Below are 24,073 nucleotides of genomic sequence, written 5' to 3'. Positions count from 1 at the left end.
TAGACGTTCTGATACCGTATTGACGAGAACGCGGAAGTACCGTAGCAAGATGTCGATATGTTTACCAAAAGGTAGCTGTCAACTATATTGCATTCCGTTTTCTGTTGTTTTCCCTTTGCTTGCAAACGAAAAAAATGGCTCTGAGCACGATGGAACTCAACTGCTGAGGTCATTAGTCCCCTAGAACTTAGAACTAGTTAAACCTAACTAACCTAAGGACATCACAAACATCCATGCCCGAGGCAGGATTCGAACCTGCGACCGTAGCGGTCCTGCGGTTCCAGGCTGCAGCGCCTTTAACCGCACGGCCACATCGGCCGGCCTCGCAAACGAAAATTTAGCCCAATGTGTGTAAAGGAAACGAGATCGCCGAATGTACGTATTATAACATACTATGTTACAACAAGAAATCATCTATGTATAATATCAGGAGCATATACAAACGATTTCGACGAATAACCGTATGATATCGTGTATCTTGAGCCACAGCTGGTGTATTATCTCCCGCTTCTGCGAAAATAAGTACACAACTTTTCCGTGAGGGATAACCTCTGCCCCAAAGCTTTCAGGAGCGCTATAAGAAGAAGCCTAAAGTCAATACTCACTGGCACTATGGCTGCAGAACAGATCAAGCTGAAATGTGCGTTTCGGACTGGTGCGCTTCTGGTTGTGGTGCTACTGCAAGCCGTGGCGTATGGGACCGCTACTGGCGTGTTTCTAAGCTATATACCGGACCCCGCTACTAATGTAGTTCCTAATGTGCCTCCAGAAACATACTTTCATTATGTGGTAGATATCGACAGTGTTACACAGCCAACACTGATCCGCATCAAGCAAGAACCGTACGTGGTGGTGAAGGTATCTAACTTTGAGTTTTGTACGGTAATATGGAGCAACAAGCATTTATTGAGGCGTGTACCAGCAAGACGGGCAATAAAAGACTTTTGCAGATCGATACGCCAGTCAGGTAAGTAATTTCTGCATAACATTTCTCTGATAACTAAAGTAAATTGCAAGAGTGTGTGGAAAGAATGAATATGACGTTGACAGGAAGAGGTATCCCCAGAGACGTTAGAGCGTTCGAATGTCGTGTCCTAACAATGCTCCTCAGAACAGCAAGACTCAATTTTTTTCCCTATATAAGCTTTTACTTTCATTATATTGTTATGAAAATATCTGCTATCTTGATTAAACAGGACGCTGGACTGAGAATCAAGAATTTAAGTTTTGATAGGTCACAGTCGCGTGCAGTTTCGGAACTTAGTCTTCATCCGCCAGTAACGCTTTTTTAGATGGATATCTGCTGAACATACTCTCTATATGGCACCTTCAAAGTGGGATACTGTGCTGACTGTGAAGCTGCTTGTTGTTTTTTCGCCATAGTCTTGAAATACAGTTTATGTCAGCTGTTGGGGTTTTGTGGGTCCTGTATCTTAGTTGGAGACAGGGAACAGCCCAGAGCAGGAGTGACTCTGAGAAAGTATCCCAGTCTTCCGACACACGGCCCAATCCGACGATAGGATTCCAGCCCATTACCTTCCACGCAAGGCAATGGCAGTATCACTAGAAACACGCCATACGACAGGGGCTGCATCCTAAATCATTTACCATTGGGATACAACTATTGTGAGCATTCACTGGTAGCAAACGAAGTGCTAAAAATTCCACTAATTACTTGCTACGATAGGGGCATATTATCGTAGAAACAATACACTCTTCGTCTCCTAAGATTGTTTCCTGTATACGGCTCACCATTTATGAATGACATACGACTACTCCCTGCATGATAAAAGTTCACTGTAGCTGAAAGCAGTAGTAAATTTTGTCGCATTCTGGACCTCCTTTCCCAAAAGTTTCTTGAAAATTTCGTGTCTCCTACTGATTTAGATACCTGCTATATTAATACGGTACTCAAGTGATTGAGCTTTTACGTGTTTCATTGCTTCCGTATATTACCTTTTATTGTGTGTTTCTAGAAGCAGAATGTACCATTGTAATATTAAAATTATACAGTACACATATCGGCCATGTTACACGGGAATGTATGGCACCGTGATCGTTGTCACCTCCAATAAAACTTAGGTGGAAACGAAACAACAGCCTGAGAAACTTCACTAACAACAGTGGCCGAAACGTTAATCTATACAACATTTCGGCAGGGTTATATACCAGGGACAGGTTACACAAAGTGTACAATGTCCGTTTGAGGCAGTCATGTTTCTAAACTGGACTAACATTTCAGTAGCACATGAGAATGCAGACTTTCTCGGCGAATCTTGATGATAAAATCTTCTCGGATTGACAGCCGAGTCAATGCGTTGTTCTGCAGCAACGTTCCTGCCAGTTTCTCACTTGCCATCTTCAGGCGAAGTGTCAGCGGTAGTGGCGCACTGCCTAAGTGAAGAACACACGTTTCAATTTGAAGAAACCAAGAGACGGTCTAGAGCGAAAGATTTCTCGGACTCTAAGAGGCAGTGGAGATACGTATCAGTGGTAACATGGTCAATCGGGATAGTGGCTTCAACTCAGCACCGCGTGGGACACAACATTGTTGTTGTTGTTGTGGTCTTCAGTCCTGTGACTGGTTTGATGCAGCTCTCCATGCTATTCTATCCAGTGCAATCTTCTTCATCTCTCAGTACCTACTGCAACCTACATCCTTCTGAATCTGCTTGGTGTATTCATCTCTTGGTCTCCCTCTACGATTTTTATTGTCCACGCTGCCCTCCAATACTAAATTGGTGATCCCTTGATGCCTCAGAACATGTCCTACCAACCGATCCCTTCTTCTAGTCAAGTTGTGCCACAAACTTCTCTTCTCTCCAATTCCATTCAATACCTCCTCATTAGTTATGTGAACTACCCATCTAATATTCAGCATTCTTCTGCAGCACCACATTTCTAAAGATTCTATTCTCTTCTTGTCTAAACTATTTATCGTCCATGTTTCACTTCCATACAAATACTTTCAGAAACGTCTTCCTGGCACTTAAATCTATACTCGATGTTAACAAATTTCTCTTCTTCAGAAATGCTTTCCTTCCCATTGCCATTCTACATTTTACCATCTATTGTACTATAATTTTTTTTTCCTTATTTTATTACCTGAAGATATGACATATATATGCATTTATGTCGATGTATAATTGGTTTGTTTTGTGAATACTATTTGTATTTTAAGCTGGGTCTTGCCTAGGAAAACTTCTTATCGAACGATTACATCGATAGGTCGTGTGAAGAACCAGTGTGTAGGATCTTAGGCAGGGTTAACTCTGCCGCATGGACCGCGGGCAGAGAGAGTCTGGCTGGAGTAGGGCGGTGGAGCAGGTGTGCTGAGTGACGCTCCCGCGAGTTTCTGCGCTTTCGGGGTTCGGCAGCATGTAATTGCGCTCGAATTGCTATGATAGTTTCTGACATGGTGTCGCGGACGGGAAGCATTAGCTGGCGCGCATCAGTAGCCCGTTTCGCCTGGTGACCGTGTCGAGAAGAAGGCGCGCCAACATCCAGCTTCTGCAACAGCGACGGCCGACAATGAGTGACTGTCGCCACCTCCTCGATCGACGACTTCAAACCTTCAATCAAACAACAAGGAAGACTGGAAGCACGTAAACTTTTAGACCTGTATGGCAGACCTCAGCTTTTCAAACTGTTAAATTTTTCTCACTAAATTACAGCAACATAGCAAGAAATTTTGTTGCTCATTGTCCCAATTACATTACCAAGCAGGGCCCCTTCCTTTCCGGAATGAACCCGAGTGTCGTTGAAATCCAAATGCCAGCATTAAAGTAACATCATTCCATTGCAATGCTTTAATTTCAAAGTTCAGTTAAGGTATTCATAGCTGGCTACAATATTTAGATCACACAAGCACAAATTAAGAGTGCGATTTTTGTTACCATATTTTACTTTATCTGTGGCTGCAGCTCAGCTTAGTACGTACTAAATTTTACTATTGTTAATCGTTCAGAATCATTTAATTCAAGTTCAAAGTTAAATCTCTTATTTCTAAATTGCGTATATTCAAGTAGCTTTTGAAATGATTGTTGAGGTAGCCCAAGACTAACCTTATGTTATTGAATTTCGTAGTGCTTCATAAACGAAGTTCACTATTAATTTCAGTCACTAAATTAACTTTCAATTTTCCGGTTTTATTAATTCTTTTGCTAAATAAAGTCAGAGTGAAGCGAAATTTATTACTTTTGACCAAGAGCCGCGGGCGCCGGGTCCTGGCGTCGCGTCTCTGTGCGGCCTGTTTATTCTATCCGCCGCCACCAACCTGTCTCCATCGGAGTGCTCTCGTTTTATTCTCAATAATGTAGTGTCCCCCCCATGAACCATTGACCTTGCCGTTGGTGGGGAGGCTTGCGGGCCTCAGCGATACAGATAGCCGTACCGTGGGTGCAACCACAAAGGAGGGGTATCTGTTGATAGGCCAGATAAACGTGTGGTTCCTGAGGAGGGGCAGCAGCGTTTTCAGTAGTTGCAGGGGCAACAGTCTGGATGATTGACTGATCTAGCCCTGTAACACTAACCAAAACGGCCTTGCTGTGCTGGTACTGCGAACGGTTGAAAGCAAGGGAAAACTACAGGTGTAATTTTTCCCGAGGGCATGTAGCTTTACTGTATGGTGAATGATGATGGCGTCCTCTTGGGTAAAATATTCCGGAGGTAAAATAGTCCCCCATTCGGATCTCTGGGCGGGGACTACTAAAGAGGACGTCGTTATCAGGCGAAAGAAAACTGGCATTCTACAGATCGGAGCGTGGAATGTCAGATCCCTTAATCGGGCAGGTAGTTTAGAAAATCTAAAAAGGGAAATGGATAGGTTAATGTTAGATATATTGGGATTTAGTGATGTTCGGTGGCTGGAGGAACAAGACTTTTGGTCAGGCGAATACAGGGTTATAAATACAAAGTCAAATAGGGGTAATGCAGGAGTAGGTTTAATAATGAATAAAAAAATTGGAATGCGGGTAAGCTACTACAAACAGCATAGTGAACGCATTATTGTGGCCAAGATAGACACGAAGCCCACGCCTACTACATTAGTACAAGTTTATTGGGCGACTAGCTCTGCAGATGACGAAGAAATTGAAGACATGTATGATGAAATAAAAGAAATTACTCAGATAGTGAAGGGAGACGAAAATTTAATTGTCATGGGTGACTGGAGTGTGTGTGTGACTGGAATTCCGTAGTAGGAAAAGGGAGAGAAGGAAACGTAGTAGGTGTATATGGATTGGGGATAAGAAATGAAAGAGGAAGCAGCCTGGTAGGATTTTGCCCAGAACACAACTTAATCATAGCTAACACTGGGTTCAAGAATCATAAAAGAAGGTTGTATACATGGAAGAAGGTTGGAGATACTGACAGATTTCAGATGGATTATATAATGGTAAGACAGATACTTAGTCACCAGGATTTAAATTGTAAGACATTTCCAGGGGCAGATGTGAACTCAGACCACAATCTATTGCTTATGAACTGTAGATTAAAACTGAAGGAACTGGAAAAAAGTGGGAATATAAGGAAATGGGACCTGGATAAACTGACTAAACCAGAGGTTGTACGGAGTTTCAGGGACAGAGTAAGGGAACAAATGGCAGGAATGGGGGAAAGAAAAACAGTAGAAGAAGAATGGGTAGCTTTGACGGATTAAGTAGTGAAGGCAGCAGAGGATCAAGTAGGTAAAAAGACGAGAGCTAGTAAAAATCCTTGGGTAACAGAAGAAATATTGAATTTAATTGATGAAAGGAGAAAGTATAAAAACGCAGTAAATGAAGCAGGCAAATAGGAATACCAACATCTCAAAAAGGAGATCGACAGGAAGTGGAAAACGGCTAATCAGGGATGGCTAGAGGATAAATGTATGGATGTAGAGGCTTATCTCACTAGGGGTAAGATAGATACTGCCTACAGGAAAATTAAAGAGACCTTTGGAGAAAGGAGAACCACTTGTATGAAAATCAAGACCTCAGATAGAAACCCAGTTCCAAGCAAGGAAGGGAAAGCAGAAAGGTGGAAGGAGTATATAGAGGGTCTATACAAGGGCGATGTACGTGAGGACAATGTTATGGAAATGGAAGAGGATGTAGATGAAGATGAAATGGGAGATACGATACTGCGTGAAAAGTTTGACAGAGCACTGAAAGACCTTAGTCGAAACAAGGCCCCGGGAGTAGACAACATTCCATTAGAACTACTGACGGTCTTGGGAGAGCCAGTCCTGACAAAACTCTACCATCTGGTGAGCAAGATGTATGAGATAGGCGAAATACCCTCAGACTTCAAGAGGAGTATAATAATTCCAATCCCAAAGAAAGCAGGTGTTGACAGATGTGAAAATTACCGAACCATCAGTTTAATAAGTCACGGCTGCAAAATACTAACGCGAATTCTTTACAGACGAATGGAAAAACTAGTAGAAACCGACATCGGGGAAGATCAGTTTGGATTCCGTAGAAATATTGGAACACATGAGGCAATCCTGACCCTACGACTTATCTTAGAAGCTAGATTAAGGAAAGGCAAACCTACGTTTCTAGCATTTGTAGACTTAAAGATAGCTTTTGACAATGTTGACTTTAATACTCTCTTTCAATTTCTGAAGGTGGCAGGGGTAAAATACAGGGAGCGAAAGGCTATTTACAATTTGTATAGAAACCAAATGGCAGTTATAAGAGTCGAGGGGCATGAAAGGGAAGCAGTGGTTGGGAAGGGAGTGAGACAGGGTTGTAGCCTCTCCCCGATGTTATTCAATCTGTATAAGAGCAAGCAGTGAAGAAATCAAAAGAAAAATTCGGAGTAGGTATTAAAGTCCGTGGAGAAGAAATATAAACTTTGAGGTTCGCCGATGACATTGTAATTCTGTCAGAGACAGCAACGGACTTGGAAGAGCAGTTGAACGGAATGGATAGTGTCTTGAAAGGAGGAAATAAGATGAACATCAACAAAAGCTAAACGAGGATAATGGAATGTAGTCGAATTAAGTCGGGTGATGCTGAGGGTATTAGATTAGGAAATGAGACACTTAAAGTAATGAAGGAGTTTTGCTATTTCGGGAGCAAAATAACTGATGATGGTCGAAGTAGAAGTAGAACAATTAGCATTTCCGGCGTTACACGTGCCCCACATTGCCTGAGGATGTTCGTGTAACTTAAACAGACTCGGAAAATGTCCTAAAAAGGAAAAAAATACAGCGGAAATGCATACGCTCAAAACATCAAGAAAATTTAGCATTAGGCTAATTAACCATAAACCAATTTTTAGACTGTAACAGTTGAGTGGAGATGCTCCTAACCTTATTCCACTCTGTCATCTTACACAAAGGAAAACAGGTTGACAATATATTGAAATTTATAGAAAGCATAGAAAATGGTTTAGCTATTCTAAAATCGGCAACCTTCCTAACAGTATAAAGAAATGGAATACTATTTAGAAAATTAATCAGAGTACATGGTCATAAAAACAGGTAGATCAAAATACGCAAATTAATAATTAATTACATAGAATACACATTTTTATATAACCTTTCGTAATTAATATTCTTCTCATGAGAGTTCACTTAAAGCTAAACAAGAGAATAATATACAGCAGATCGAAAAAAAACATTGACAGCAGAATTCTTTCACATCAGCTGTCCAGGAAGAAAGACAACTCCGCCTTCCGTACCCGCAAGTACAAAGAATGCCGAGTGCCGCTCAAGTGCCGACAGCGGCTCCGCCTCGCCAGTATTGTTGCGCCCGCCTGTGCGGCACGCTTGATCTCACTCGCCTGTGTAACGGCATTTCCAGAACGTCCGTTTCACTGAATTCTTTCGGAAAAAACTCACTCCCGAGTAATCTCAAGGAGTCAATTAATACTATCACAGTGAATAACTCAACACTGTCCATCATCACACGCATGTACTAGCCTGAAACTTAAAACAGCGTTAAGTACATCGGCAATGACTAGTAAATCACATATTTATGAAATCTGACAGCTAGTTACAAAATCATATTCACATTCCTTAATCCACTGTGACTCAGCTGAAAACTTAAACTAGCAGCTTGGACTTTTCAAGTGATTAATAATCAGTTACTCTTAAATCATTTAGTCAAAATTAATTACAATCTCCTTAATGACCTCTTGGTCAGGCAAAAACATGGCAATCTAGCAAATCGTTAAATCTTATACTCTATATTTACATACTGTACAAATTACCCATTCTGTGGTATTAATCAAAACTAGGTTGGTACAACTTCAAGTCTACAATGTTCCGTATACCTAATAGTTTTCCAGACCTTGGATACTCTAAGCAATAAGCATTTGTGTGAGGTATACCAATGACTTTATATGGTCTATTATAAACAAACTTAAATTTAGAGTGTTTCATTGTCTATCTCGCTCGATTTCTCATGAGCTTTTACAAGTAGTAAGTCTCCGATTGTAAACTTAGCAAAACGCGCTTTAGCGTCATGACGACGTATGCGAGCATCGGCTTTTAGCTTCATTATTTCTCGCAAACACCAATGCTAATGTCAATCCGTGGAGGGAATTTGATTATCTCTTCCGTAAGTCCCGGTTTGTCTGAAAACACACTCTCATTCCTCATTATTACTTCATACAGGCCTCTTCTTTGTTCGTGTGTTACGTTTGACACACCGTCTACAATACTTCTCAATTCACTTTCTACACTATTGTCAATGCCGAGATTCCTCGCGTTACAGTAGTTCAAATTCATACCTACGTCAATGGCATCCGGGCAGTTAACAATGTGTATAGGCTGGTATTGCCTATGCACACAATCTCATGCCCGTCTAAACTAACTACTATTGTTTTATCTTGTGACGTACATGCCAAAGTATTGCTTTCGCAATTAATCACTGCACGGTACTCTAATAGCCAATCTAACCCGATAATTACTTCCATAGTTAAGTCTGGCACGACGACGAATTCTTGTTCAAATCGTGCCCCACATATCTCGAGGTTGACAACAATCTGTTTTGTGACCGGTTTACTGGCCTTCCCAGTAGCACCTTTTTCATTCCTGTTACTGGCATAACTACGATACCAGGTCTGTCTTTCAGTAACTCAAATATTTTCCCAGATACAGCACTCAATTCTGCAACGGTGTCAATCAACACGTGTAGGCCGTGCATATTAACAGACACTACTATCTGCCTACACGTATCCTCGAATGTTTCTTTATTTTCCCACAATCAATCCTCGTCTATATCCAGGTCATTCCAGAAGAAACCATCCGGCTTTGATCCTAAATCCGGCTTATCTGGCGGCTTTTTCAGCCTCTGTTCACATACAGTTTTAATTTCAACACGTTTGTCCTGAGGCTTAGTCTATAGCTTCGCCTCCAATACCGAAACCTTTTCCTGTAACTCGTCAACTAGTGAGTGTTGCTCTGCTATCAATTCACTAATTGTCACTTTCGTTGATTCCTCTTTGGCCAGATTGATCTGATCTGCCAATCTACCTGGAGGAATGTGCCCAGTAGTATCTGAAATGACTTCCTCTGGATCTGCGCAACCCACACTGCTACCGTCCAACCGTATAGCGCCCGCTCTAACCTCATACACGCTGTAATCTACGTGCTTTTCTACCAATCGTGTCCGGCTGTCACTAAAATTCTCATAATCATTCTCCTTAATACTTTCGCAATGTTTCAACTAGAGTTTTGCGTCGGATGGGTCGGCTACTTCTACCATTATAACTTTCGGTAAAGTCTGCCGGTCAGGGCCAGAACTTTCCGTTACTACCTCAACATCCAACTCCTGCGGGACGAAACACTACGAATCTTGCTCGTGCTCCCCATTAACATCAACTATTTCTGGTAAAGTCTGCCGGTTAGGGCCAAAACTTTCCATCACTTCACAAACACTATCTTCCTGCGGGACGAGACGCGGCAAATCCTGTCCGCGTTCCCCATAAATACTTCTCCCGTAGAGACCCTTATAATCTCTTAGTTCGTCGTATAAGCGACCGAACTGCGATAACCAGATCTCATCCCTCTCTGCATCCACTCGCTCGATGACGGACGTGTTATCCGACATCTGGTCTTCTCTCAACACTTGCGAATCATTCTTAAAATCAATCTCCAGTTCCGCTGTGGGTGTTACAGCTCGCACTTTGTAACCGATTTCCGGAACACTACTTAAATTGTTCTCACTGACAGTGAATGTATTTTCTACTGCCGTGTCTACAGCTGATCTACTACTTGTGGACGCACTACTTTCTCCTAACACTGGCGCACTCTCCCGCCGTTGATTATTCCACACGGAATTTTCATAACGACGACACCTCGGTTTTCTCCTGTTATTGGGCCGCCAAAATTTCCCCACGCCCGGTCGGCCCCTCACCGGCGCGGCTAATTGTTTCCCTGTCTCGTCCCAGCAGATCCGCTCCCCGGATGCTGCTGAGGCGGCTGATCACACCCTCTGGCGTTATTACTATTCTGCGAAGCCGGTATCACGTTATTATGATAATAGTTTCTGTCATTCCTGTTATTATTTGCTTTGTACCGATTGTTATTACGGTCCGAACCATTATTGTTATTGCTGCCATGGTTGCGGTATGCATTATTCCCATGGTTATCGTTGTTGTGGTTGTGGTTCCCGTTGTTGTTACCACGGCCTCTACCACTGTCGCGATTATTGCGCCAATTGTCCTCGTCCTCAACTCTTTCCAGGAAATCATTGATTGTCTTGTAATTGCTTCCTACGTAGCGTTATGTATCATCTGGAAGCATCTTGTAGAGTTCCCAGACTATTTCGGATTCCGTGTGGCGATCACTCAAATATTCCAAGTTGCGGATCGAGCCCTCACAAAACTCCTTCATCGAGCCACGCGAATTCGCATCGAAAGGCCTCGATACGGCAAATTCGCGCCAGACACTTTGTGTTTTTGCTCTAACCAGTATTCAGCCAGAAAAAAATTTTTAAACTCGTCGAAAGTCAGATTCGTGATGCTGAGGTATAAGCCCCAACGCCTGGCATCACCAGCCAACACGTCAATAGCCGCATTAATTTTTCTCTCATTAGTCCATGATCTGGGTAAAACTCTTTCAGAATTTTTAATGAAATCCGTCGTGTGAATACCGCCTTTTTTCAAGGGGTCTAACCGCTCCTCTTTCCTCAACAATTCCGAACTATGTGCACAGATTGGCACATAGCTCTGTTTTTCATCAAGTTTCTTTTCTATTTCCGACACTCTCGTAATTACTTGGCAAGTGGTTGTCGCAAGCGTTTCCACTTCCCTCTTTCTCTTCGCAGGTATTAGCCTGCTTCCTCACTTTAGTATCTACTTCGGACACTAAAGCCTTTAAAGTTTCCACCTTTTGTTGATCCTCTTTTTTCACTAATTGAATTTGTTCCGTCACCTTATTCTCGATGATCGGAGCAACTGCTTCTCCTACACTTTTCTCGATTCTGCTAATTTCGGAATCCCAACGAGTATTTATGCTCGCAATTTCCGCCTATCATTTCCATTAGCCATTTCGGTATTAATTGCAACAATATTTCCTTTGATTTTATCAACTTTTGTTAACAACTCCAACATTGTTGTCCACAACATTAATAGCTTTGTTCTGAGTGTCTAGCTTCCTGTCAATTTTTTCAGACTAAGCTTCTTGCTTGGCAGACAGAGCTTTAATTCCTGCCGATTGACTCTTGATTTCGTTAATCAAAACAATCAATAAATCAGTTAAATTCCCGGAAACTACCGGTTTCACTTCCGTACCGGCTTCCTCTTTAATTGTCCCCCCGTATTCGTCATCAAGGGGTTCAGATTTGGTTTTCACTTCCGATTCCGAAACATTTTCTAAAGTTTGGAATTCCATTTCTGCTCTTTGTTGCGTTTCGGTGGTCGCGTCTTTCATGCTAGCCGCCTGCCCCTGAACAATGGGATCCGCGGTGCATGTTTCCCACTGTTCGACCGATTGTTCCGTACCCAAGTCTATCAAATTCTGGTAATTGTTGCCTTCACTCATTTTACCAATTTTTAATATGAATGCCAAATCTCAACTCTAATTAGGATTCCTCACACTACTTATTCTCGCTGACGTATCGACCATTTCGTAACCAGTACTTTGTTACGAGATTTACACAATGCAAAATTCGTGTCCAGAACGACATCAAATCCGAAGCTTGTCCTGACACCAGGTCGCCACGTGTAACCTCCCCCTCACTTATCGACCTTAATGACAGTGAAAAATGAAACCGCGTGTACCTAATGGAAATTTGGGAAAAGCAATCGTCACCGAAGTTAATCTGTTGGTAAAGGGGGAGGAAAGGGTTACATGTCAATGAAAGGAAAAATGCAAATGAAATTAGTGGAAATTGATTTTGAAAAGGGGTAAAGTTAATAAAGAAAGTAAATGTGCGGTCGTTACGTTAACAATTAATTGGCGTTAATTAGATATTTGAGGTTTGGGGAACATTACGGTCGCCAGTCCCATGGATAACTAGTATAATAACTGAAAATGAAAGATTAGTGCACATATGTTTAGCACTAAATGCGTGGCAACTGAAGGATGATGCGTGTTGTGTGAAAACTGAATGTTTGTCAGAAGTAATAAATTTCGCTTCACTCTGACTTAATTTAGCAAAAGAATTAATGAAACCGGAAAATTGAAAGTTAATTTAGTGACTGAAATTAATAGTGAACTTTGTTTCTGAAGCACTACGAAATTCAATAACATAAGGTTAGTATTGGGCTACCTCAACAATCATTTCAAAAGCTACTTGAATATACGCAATATAGAAATAAGAGATTTAACTCTGAACTAGAATTAAATGATTCTGAACGATTAACAATAGTAAAATTTGGTACGTACCAAGCTGAGCTGCAGTCACAGGGAAGGTAAAATATGGTAACAAAAATCGCACTCTTAATTTGTGCTTGTGTAATCTAAATATTGTAGCCAGCTATGAATACTTTAATGTGAACTTTGAAATTAAAGCAGTGCAATGGAATGATATTACTTTAATGCTGGCGTTTGAATTTCAATGACACTCGAGTTAATTCCGGAAAAGGAAGGGGCCCTACTTGGTAATGTAATTGGGACAATGAGCAACAAAGGCTCTTGCTATGTTGCTGTAATTTAGTGAGAAAAATTTAAGTTTGAAAAGCTGAGGTCTGCCATACAGTTCTAAAAGTTTACGTGCTTCCACTCTTCCTTGTTGGTTGATTGAAGGTTTGAAGTCGTCGATCGAGGAGGTGGCGACAGTCACTCATTGTCGGCCGTCGCTGTTGCAGAAGCTGGATGTTGGCGCGCCTTCTTCTCGACACGGTCACCAGGCGAAACAGGCTATTGACGTGCGCCAGCTAAAGCTTCCCGTCCGTGACACCGTATCAGAAACTATCATAGCAATTCGAGCGCAATTATATGCTGCCGACCACCGAAAGCGCAGAAACTCGCGGGAGCGTCACTCAACACACCTGCTCCACCGCCCTACTCCAGCCAGACTCTCTCTGCCCGCGGTCCATGTGGCAGAGTTACCCTACCAAAGACCCTACACACTTTGATTCTTCACACGACCTATCGATGTAATCGTTCGATAGCTCAGTTTTCCCTAGGCAAAACCCAGTGTAAAAATACAAATAGTATTTACAAAACAAAACCATTATACATCGACAAAAAGGTACGGCCAAACTTTCAGGAAACATTCCTCACACACATAAAGAAAAGGTATCATGTGGACATGTGTCCAGAAACGCTTAATTTCCATATTAGAGCTCATTTTAGCTTCGTCAGTATGTACTGTACTTCCTCGATTCACCGCCAGTTGACCCAATTGAAGGAAGGTAATGTTGACTTCGCTGCTTGTGTTGACATGCGACTCATTGCTCTACAGTACTATCATCAAGCACATCAGTATGTAGCATCAACAGGTTAGTGTTCATCACGAACTTGGTTTTGCAGTCAGTGCAATGTTTACAAATGCGGAGTTGGCAGATGCCTCCAGAATGAGATTTTCACTCTGCAGCGGAGTGTGCGCTGATATGAAACTTCCTGGCAGATTAAAACTGTGTGCCCGACCGAGACTCGAACTCGGGACCTTTGCCTTTCGCGGGCAAGTGCTCTACCAACTGAGCTACCGAAGCACGACCCCCGCCCGGTACTCACAGCTTTACTTCTGCCAGATGCCTATTTGATGTATGGATTAGCACGGGGCAATAGCCATGGCGCGGTACGTTTGTATCGAGACAGATTTCCAGAACGAAGGTGTCCCGACAGGACGACGTTCGAAGCAATTGATCGGCGTCTTAGGGAGCACGGAACATTCCAGCCTATGACTCGCGACTGGGGAAGACCTGCAAAGGACGAGGCAATTCTTCGTGCAGTTGACGATAACCCTAATTTCAGCGTCAGAGAAGTTGGTGCTGTACAAGGTAAAGTTGACCATGTCACTGTGTGGAGAGTACTACGGGAGAACCAGTAGTTTCCGTACCATGTACAGCGTGTGCAGGCACAATTAGCAGCTGATTGGCCTCCATGAGTACACTACTGTGAATGGTTCATCCAACAATGTGTCAATCCTCATTTCAGTGCAAATGTTCTCTTTACGGATGAGGCTTCATTCCAACGTGATCAAATTGTAAATTTTCACAATCAACATGTGTGGGCTGACGAGAATACGCACGCAATTGTGCAATCACGTCATTAACACAGATTTTATGTGAACGTTTGGGCAGGCATTGTTGGTGATGCCTTGATTGGGCCCCATGTTCTTCCACCTACGTTCAATGGAGCACGTTATCATGATTTCATATGGGATACTCTACCTGTGCTGCTAGAACATGTGTCTTTACAAGTACGACACAACATGTGGTTCATGCACGATGGAGCTCCTGCTCATTTCAGTCGAAGTGTTCGTACGCTTCTCAACAACAGATTCAGTGACCGATGGATTGGTAGAGGCGGACCAATTCCATGGCCTCCACGCTCTCCTGACCTCAACCCTCTTGACTTTCATTTATAGGGGCATTTGAAAGAGGACAGGGGCTAGCGTAATTGGCTAATACAAACCGTACAAAAATGGACGGAAGTATGTTTTTTAACACAAACCTACGTTTTTTAAATGGAACCCCCTTAGTTTTGTTAGGACATCTGAACATATAAACAAATACGTAATCAGTGCCGTTTGTTGCATTGTAAAATGTTAATTACATCCGGAGATATTGTAACTTAAAGTTGACGCTTGAGTACCACTCCTCCGCTGTTCGATCGCATGTATTGGAGAGCATCGAATGACGAAGGGATCCAAAGGGAGCGGTGATGGACCTTAGGTACAGAAGAGACTGGAACAGCACATTACGTCCACATGCTAACACCTTTTTATTGGTCTTTTTCACTGACGCACATGTACATTACCATGAGGGGTGAGGTACACGTACACACGTGGTTTCCGTTTTCAGTTACGGAGTGGAATAGAGTGTGTCCCGACATGTCAGGCCAATACATATTCAATGTGGTGGCCATCATTTGCTGCACACAATTGCAATCTCTGGCGTAATGAATGTCGTACACGCCGCAGTACATCTGGTGTAATGTCGCCGCGGGCTGCCAGAATACGTTGTTTCAAAAATGGCTCTGAGCACTATGGGACTTAACATCTGAGGTCATCAGTCCCCTAGAACTTAGAACTACTTAAACCTAACTAACCTAAGCACATCACACACATCCATGCCCGAGGCAGGATTCGAACCTGCAACCGTAGCAGTCACGCGGTTCCGGACTGAAGCGCCTAGAACCGCAAGGCCACCGCGGCCGGCAATACGTTGTTTCAAATCATTTGGGGTTGTAGGCACATCACGGTACACATTCTCCTTTAACGTACCCCACAGAAAGAAGTACAGAGGTGTAAGATCAGGAGAACGGGCTGGCCAATTTATACGTCCTCCACGTCCTATGAAACGCCCGTCGAACATCCTGTCAAGGGTCAGCCTAGTGTTAATTGCGGAATGTGCAGGTGCACCATCATGCTGATACCACATACGTCGACGCGTTTCCAGTGGGACATTTTCAAGCAACGTTGGCAGATCATTCTGTAGAAACGCGATGTATATTGCAACTGTTTGGGCTCCTGCAATGATGTGAGGACCAATGAGGTGATCGCCAATGATTCCATATATTTACAGTCCACGGTCGCTGTCGCTCTACCTGTCTGAGCCAGCGAGGATTGTCCACGTACCAGTAATGCATGTTCTGTAGATTCACTGCCCCGTGGTTTGTGAAACCCGGTTCAGCGGTAAACAGGTAGAACTGCAACGCATTCTCTGTTAATGCCCATTGACAGAATTACACTCGATGATTAAAGTCATCACCATCTAATTGCTGATGTAGCGACACATGAAACGGGTGAGAGCGGTGACGATGCAGTATGCGCATGACACAACTTTGACTCAGTCAACCGGCTCTCGCAATGTCCCGTGTACTCATGTGTGGGTTCATGGCAACAGCAGCTAACACACCAACTGCACCCTCTTCTCCTGTGACGGGCCTGTTACGGACCCGTTTGCGTGCTACGACCATACCTGTTGCATACAGTTGGCGGTAGATGTTTTGCAATGTGCGGCACGTTGGATGCTCTCTGTCCGCGTACCGTTCTGCATACACCCTGCACGCTTCAGCTGCATTTCGTCGGCACTCGCCCTAGATGAGTATCATCTCCGCCTTTTCAGAGTTCGAATACACCATGGTCACAGTTCCTACAACACTACACTATCACAGACGTCTGGTAACACGGTGTACTACAGTTGGTCTGCGTGCGGAGACGAATGCAGAATAACAATAGCAGCAAGCGCTACATGCGGACACTGCGACAGCTAGACCAAACCACAACTGTGCACTACAGTCACACTCGTACACACGGTCGTCATCGTTAACATGTCCCTGCAGATGCTGCTCGCCGACCGTGGCCCGTGTTTGTTACAACACGCAACTGAACGTCGGAGGTTTCAAGCGTCAACTTTAGGTTACAATATCTCCGGATGTAATTAACATTTAACAATGCAACAAACGGCCTGATTACGTATTTATTTATATGTTCAGATGTGCTAACAAAACTGACGTGGTTCCATTTAAATAAACGTAGGTTTGTGTTAAAAAACATACTTCCGTGCATTTTTTTATGGTTTCTGTTAAACAATTACACTAGCCCCTCTCCTCACGTTCGGTCTGTGGAATCGATTCGTCAGTATTTGATGTGGTTTACGAAATATATCCAGCGGTAATGTTAGGTGACTCACCCAGTATATATATATATATATATATATATATATATATATATATATATATATATATATATACAAATAGTAAAACAATAACAATATATAAAGACACAGAGATGTTATATCTTCAGGTAACAAAATAAGGAAAAAAAATTATGGTACAATAGATGGAAATTGGAGGATATGCATTTCCGGCGTTGCAAACACACAATATGTTCCACGTATGGGAACTGAGTCCCCGCATGTCATAATTATGATGAGAACCTCGCAATTTGTGTGTGGGGTGTGGTGGTCCTGGCCGTAGTACCTGAATGGAAATACGAAACATTATTTTAACACCTATCACTGAAGTAATTGATACTCATTCCATAATACATGTGATCTCTTTGCTTACTCAAAGCCTTTGGAAGTAATACACAGGTTTGATTGATTTCTGCGATTGTACTTGAAGCAGTAATCTTTATAACAGCAAGTGGAATGTAAGCTTGTTTTCCACACCTTTTATGGTCTTCATTGTAAAGGACAACAACAAAAAATCATATAAATAAGTAAATGCTTATTTTTTACGTATATCACATTTACAGATTCAGTTTAAGTCTAGTATATAGCCTGCGCATTTAGTTTTAGTGGCGGTTAAGTTGTACCTCTCACAGACTTCTTTCTATACGCAAAGTAACAATGATATTATTGTTAAAACAGTGTGATGTACAAATCTCTGTAGAGGTTTATACCATCTATATTAAGAATTGTGGTTTAGTTTCAAATATCGCTAAAAGACTAATAATGGCCACTGATGTTACGTACACTTGTTCACAAAAATTTTCAGTCGGTGAAAATGATGAGTTGCCAAAAATCTGAGTTTCGTGGTGTGAACTATTCTTTAGTGATAATCTTACTCTGCGTTTCTTCTAGCTTGCACAATTATATTATAGAATGTTCACGTGCTCGTCGTCACTCCCTCGAAATTGCATCCTTGTGTTATGAAGAGTTCTAGCAAAGGGTGAAGAATCATCAATAGACTCCCTTATAATAACGCATGTGTAGATCAGAAACAGTGCATCCAAGTTAAAGGTGTAGCGTCATTGATCAGTAATCAAAATGTCGACGGTCCCGGCTTCGTTACCCTCATTCTGCCAACGACCTTGACAAAGGGGGCACAGAAGCGGACAGACGTTCAGGGTACTCTCTTGTCCTTCGAGTGGGAAACTGGTCCTAAAGGCGGAAGAATCAGCAATGTTAAACGGATGAGGATGCAGAAAGCAACGGAAACCACTGCATTAACGGCACATAAAATGTATCCCCAGGACATATGGCTTGTAAATGAAAAGGTGCCATCATGATCTCTCCATCGGCAAAAGATTCCGGAATAGTTCCACATTCGAATCTTTGGGAGGGAACTGTCAAGGGGGAGGTGAAAATGAGAAAAATATTGATTAACCAAAGAAAGGGTAACGTCCTACGAGTTGGGGCATGAAATGTCAGAAGTTTGAACATGGTAGGGAAGCTAGAAAACCTGAAAAAGGGACATGCAAATGCTCAGTCTAACTATAGTAGGGCGTCAGTGATGTGAAATGGAAAGAAGATAACGATATCTGGTCAGATGAGTATAGGGTAACATCAACAGCAGCGGGAAATTGTATAATGGGAGTAGGATTCGTAACGAACAGGAAGGTGGGCCTCAGAGTGTGGTACTTTGAACAGTTCGGTGATATGTTTGTTCTTACCAGAATCAGCAGCCAACCAATACCGACAACAACAGTGCACGCATACATGTCGACGTCGCAAGCTGAAGATGAAGAGATAAAGAAAGTATATGAGGATAGTGAAAGGGGAATACAGTACGGAAGGAGGGACGGAAAACTAGTAGTCATGGGGAACTGGAACGCAGTTGTAGGGAAGGAGTAAAGGAAAAGGTTACGGGAGAATAAGGGCTTGGGACAGGGGATGAGAGTGGTGACAGACTAACTGAGTTCTGTAACAAATTTCAGCCAGTAATAGCGAATACTCAAGTCAGGAATCACAAGAGGAGGAGGTACACTTGGTAAAGGCCGGGTGATACGGAAATATTTTAGTTAGATTACATCACGGTGAGGCAAACATTCCGAAATCAATTGCTGAATTGTAAGGACTACGCAGGAGCAGATATGGATTCAGATCGCAATGAAGTAGTAATGAAGAGTAGGCTGAAGTTTAATAGATTAGTGAGGAAGAATCATTATCGAAAGAAGTGGAATACAGTAGTACTAAGGGATGACGAATACGCTTGAAGATCTCTAAGCCTGTAGATGTAGCAATAAAGAATACCTCAGTAGGGAGTACAAATGAAGATGAATGGACATCTCTAAAAAGGGAAATCACAGAAGTTCGAAAGAAACGTAGGCACAAAGAAAGTAACTGCCATGAAGCCATGGGTAACAGAATAAATACTTGAGTTGATCGACGAAAGAAAGTATAAAATTATTCAGGGAAATTCAGGAATACAGAAACACAAGTAGCAGAGGAATGAATAAATAGGAAGCACAGGGAAGCCAAGGCGAAATGGCTGCATGAAAAATGTGAAGAAACTGAAAAAGAAATGATTGTTTGAAAGACTGACTCAGCGTATAGGAGAGCCAAAACAACCTTCGGTGAAATGAAATTAAAACCAAAGGTGGTAACATTAAGAGTGGAACGGGAATTCCACTGTTGAATACAGAGGAGAGAGCGGATAGGTGGCAAAGTACACTGAAGGCCTTTATGAGGGGGAAGATTTGTCTGATGTAATATAAGAAGAATTAAGAGACGACATAGAAGATATAGTGCATCCAGTATTAGAATCAGAATAGGGCTTTGGAAGAGTTAAAATGAAGTAAGACAGAAGGGATAGATAACATTCCATCAGAATTTCTAAAATCATTAGGGGAAGTGACAACAAAACGACTGTTCACGTTGGTGTGTGAAATGTATAAATCTGGAGACATACCATCTGAATTTCGGAACAATATCATCCACACAATTCCAACGACTGCATCAGCCGGTAAGTGCGACAATCATCGCACAATCTTCTTAACTGCTCATACATACAAATTGCTTGCAGAAAAAATAAACAGAAGAATGGAAAAGAAAATAGAGGGTGTATTAGACGATGATCACTTTGGCTTAAGAACGATATTGGAATCAGAGAGGCAGTTCTGACGTTGCGGGTGATTATGGAAGCAAGACTTAAGAAAAATCAAGACACGTTAATAGGATTTGTCGACCTGAAAAAGGCGTTCGACAATATAAGATGGTGCAAGATGTTCGAAATTCCGAGAACAATAGGGGTAAGCTATAGAAAGAGACGGGTAATATTCAATATGTACAAGAGCCAAGAGGGGATAATAAGAGTGGACGACCGAGAACGAAGTGCTCGGATTGCTAAGGGTGTAAGACGGGGATGTAGTCTTTCACCCCAGCACTTCAATCTGTTCATCGAGGAAACAATGATGGATATAAAGGAATGGTTCAAGAGTGGTATTAAAATTCAAGCTGTAAGGATCCCAGTGATACCAGTGAAATGGTTCGCTGGTGACACTGCTATCCTGAGCGAAAGTGAAGAAGACTTACAAGATCGACGGCATGGAAGGAACAATCTAATAAGGACAGATTATGGATTAAGACTAAATCGAAGAAAGACGGATGTAATGAAAAGTAGCAGAAATGAGAACAGTGGGAAACTTAAAATCTGGATTGATGGTCCCGAGGTAGACGTAGTTAAGGAATTCTACCACCTAGGCAGCAGAATAACCAGTGACGGACGGAGAAAGGAGGACTTGAAAAGCTACCACTGGCAAAAAGGGTATTCCTGGCCAAGTGAAGTCTACTAGTTTCAAACATAGTCCTTAATCTGAAGAAGACATATCTGATAATGTACGTTTGGAGAGCAGCATAGCACGGTAGTGAAACATTGACTGTTGGAACAAATGAGAACCGAAGTATTTGAAATGTGGTGCTACAGACAAATTTTGAAAACTGGGTGGACTGATAACGTGAGGAAATAGGAGATTCTGTACGGAATCGGAGAGGGAAGGACTATGTGGAAAATACTGACAAGGAGAAGGGACAGGATGATAGGACACCTGTTAAGGCAACAGGTTCAAATGGCTCTGAGCACTATGGGACTTAACATCCGAGGTCATCAGTCCCCTAGAGCTTAGAACTACTTAAACCTAACTAACCTAAGGACATCACACACATCCATGCCCGATGCAGGATTCGAATCTGCAACCGTAGCGGTCGCGCGACTCCAGACAAGACATCAGGGAATGACTTCCAAGGGACTGGAGGGAGTTGTAGAGGGCAAAAACTGTAGAGGACGACAGAGATTGGAATACATCTAGCAAATAACTGAGGACTCCAGAAAGAAAATGAATTTGACCATACAGGATTTTGGTGTTTGGTTTTTGTAGTCCTCCCAGCAGTTCCATTAAAAGGGCTTTAGATCAGTCCGCTTGTCCATGACACCAGCATTAGACGCATATTTGAAATTAAGTCCGTAGGTTCCCAGTTAGAAGAGGATGCCGTTGTCTCACATGTAGGGTCACGAGTTGTTGTATAGGTTATGATTTGTAGTGCCACAATTTTTTTTAAATTGAGTCATCAGTGTTCTGACTGGTTTCATGTGGCTCTCCACGAATTCCTTTTTTTTTTTTTGTCAGCCTCTGCATCTCAGAGTGGCACGTGCGACCTACGTCCTAAATTATTTACTGGATGTATTACAATCTCTGTCTTCCTGTACGCTTTTTATCCTCTACAGCTCGCTCTAGTACCACGGAATTTATTCCCTGGTGTCTGAACAGATGCCGTATCATTGTGTCCCTTCTTCTCAGTGTTTTATAAATATTCCTTTCCTCTCTCAATGCACAGAAGCTCGCCACCTTATCAGTCCACATCATTTTCAACATTAGTCTGTAACACCACAGTTCAAAATTATCGATTACTTTCTGCTCTGGTTTTCTCACAACCCATGTTTCACTATCATAAAATTCTGTGCTCCAAACACACATTCTCAGAAGTTTCTTCCTCCAATTAAGGGCTATATTGGATACCAGTAGACCCCTCTTGACCAGGAATGCTCTTTTTGCCCGTGCTGGCCTGATTATGAAGTCCTCCTTTCTCCGGCTGTCGTGGGTTATTTTGCTGCCAATGTAGCACAATTCCTTAACTTCATCAGCTTTGTGACCATCAATCCTGATGTTGAGCTTCTCGCTGGTCTCATTTCTGCTATTTCTCTTTTTTCACCGACTGATGTGGCGCAATGGTTAGCACACTGGTGTCGCATTGGGGAGGGCGACAGTTCAAAAGTGCGTCCTACCGTCCGGAAATGTTTTCCTGATTTCCCGAAGCAGTTCCAAGCAAATGCCGGGATGGTTTCTTTTAAAGGGCACAGCCGATCTCCTTCCCCGTCCTTGACATAATCCGAGCTTACGTTCCGTCTCAAATGACCTCACTGTCGGCGAGACGTTAAACCCAATCTTCCTTTCTTTTCCTATTTGTTCTTCAATCACATCAGACAAGTCTTTCCCCTCATGGAGGCCTTCAGCTTACTCTTCACACCTATTCACTCTCTCCTCTGTATTCAACAGCGGTATTCCCATTGCCCTCTTAATGTTACCACCCTTGCATTAAATTTCAACGAAAGTTTTCTTTACTTTCCTGTATACTGAGTCAGTCCTTGCGACAATCATTTCTTTCCCGATTACTTCGCATTCTTCATGCAGCCATTTCGTCTTTGCTTCCCTGCACTTCCTATTTATTTTACTCCTCAGCGACTTGTATTTCTGTGTTCCTGAATTTCCCTGAACATTTTTGTGCTTCCTTCTTGCATCGGTCAACTGATGTATTTATTCTGTTACCTGTGGTTTCTCCGCAGTTACCTTTGCCCTTTTTTGAGATATCCAATTCCGCTTCAGCTGAGGTGCGTCAGAGCTATTCCTTATCGCAGTATCTACAGCCTTAGGGAACTTCAAGCGTATCTCTACGTCCCACAGTACTTCCGTATTTCACTTCATCAGCACTAAACTTGGACTTCAGTCTACATCTGCTCCTCGATATACCTTAAATCCAGTATCTAATTTCGGAATCTTTGCCTCACCATGATGTAATCTAGCTGAAGTCTTCTCGTGCCTCCTGGCCTTTGCCAAGTCTACCTCCTTTTCTTGCGACTCTTGAACAGAACTCAATTAGTCTTTCTCCTCTCTCATTCCTTGTACCATGTCCGTATTCTCCCGTAACACTTTCTTCTGCTCCTTCCCCTATAACCTTATTCCAATCCCCTGTGACTATTAGATTTGCAACTCTCTTTATGTACTGAATTACTCGTCCAGTATTCTCATATACTTCCCCCCCCCCCCCCTCTCTCTCTCTCTCTCTTCATTCTCAGCTTGCGTCGTCGTCACATATATCTGAACTTTCGTTGTTAGTATTGGTTTGCTGTCGGTTCTGATAAGAACAACCCTATCAGTGAACTGTTCACAGTAATACTTTTTCTGCGGTACCTTCTTACCCATAACGAATCCAACGCTCGTTATACCATTTTCTGTCGGTGTTGGTATTACCCTATACCAATCTTATCAAAAATTCTTATATTCCTTCCATTTCACTTTTACTGATCCCGCTGTATTTATGTTGAGTCTTAGCACTGCCCTTTCCTACCTCGTTCAAACTTTTGACTATCCAAAAAAATGGTTAAAATGGCTCTGAGCACTATGGGACTTAACAGCTGAGGTCATCAGTCCCCTAGAAGTTAGAACTACTTAAACCTAACCAATCTAAGGACATCACACACATCCATGCCCGAGGCAGGATTCGAACCTGCGACGATAGCGGT

The 24,073-nt window shown here is 42.5% G+C and overlaps 1 protein-coding gene across 7 annotated transcripts in view; it reads left to right on the top strand.

The window, feature by feature from the left end:
• Positions 1 to 599: 599 nt before the first annotated feature.
• The window catches only part of LOC124787635, a 190,387-nt gene continuing 166,913 nt past the window's right edge, over positions 600 to 24,073 (top strand). For all 7 annotated transcript variants that reach the window (XM_047254408.1, XM_047254406.1, XM_047254409.1 and 4 more), the window contains exon 1: positions 600 to 967. In XM_047254408.1, coding sequence (XP_047110364.1) covers positions 613 to 967 — 355 coding nt within the window. In that variant the 5' untranslated portion in view covers positions 600 to 612. The remainder of the gene's footprint in view (positions 968 to 24,073) is intronic.

Source organism: Schistocerca piceifrons, chromosome 3, assembly GCF_021461385.2.
Source record: "Schistocerca piceifrons isolate TAMUIC-IGC-003096 chromosome 3, iqSchPice1.1, whole genome shotgun sequence".
Taxonomy (NCBI): Eukaryota; Metazoa; Arthropoda; class Insecta; order Orthoptera; family Acrididae; genus Schistocerca; species Schistocerca piceifrons.
This window is presented reverse-complemented; position numbering and strand designations above follow the sequence as displayed.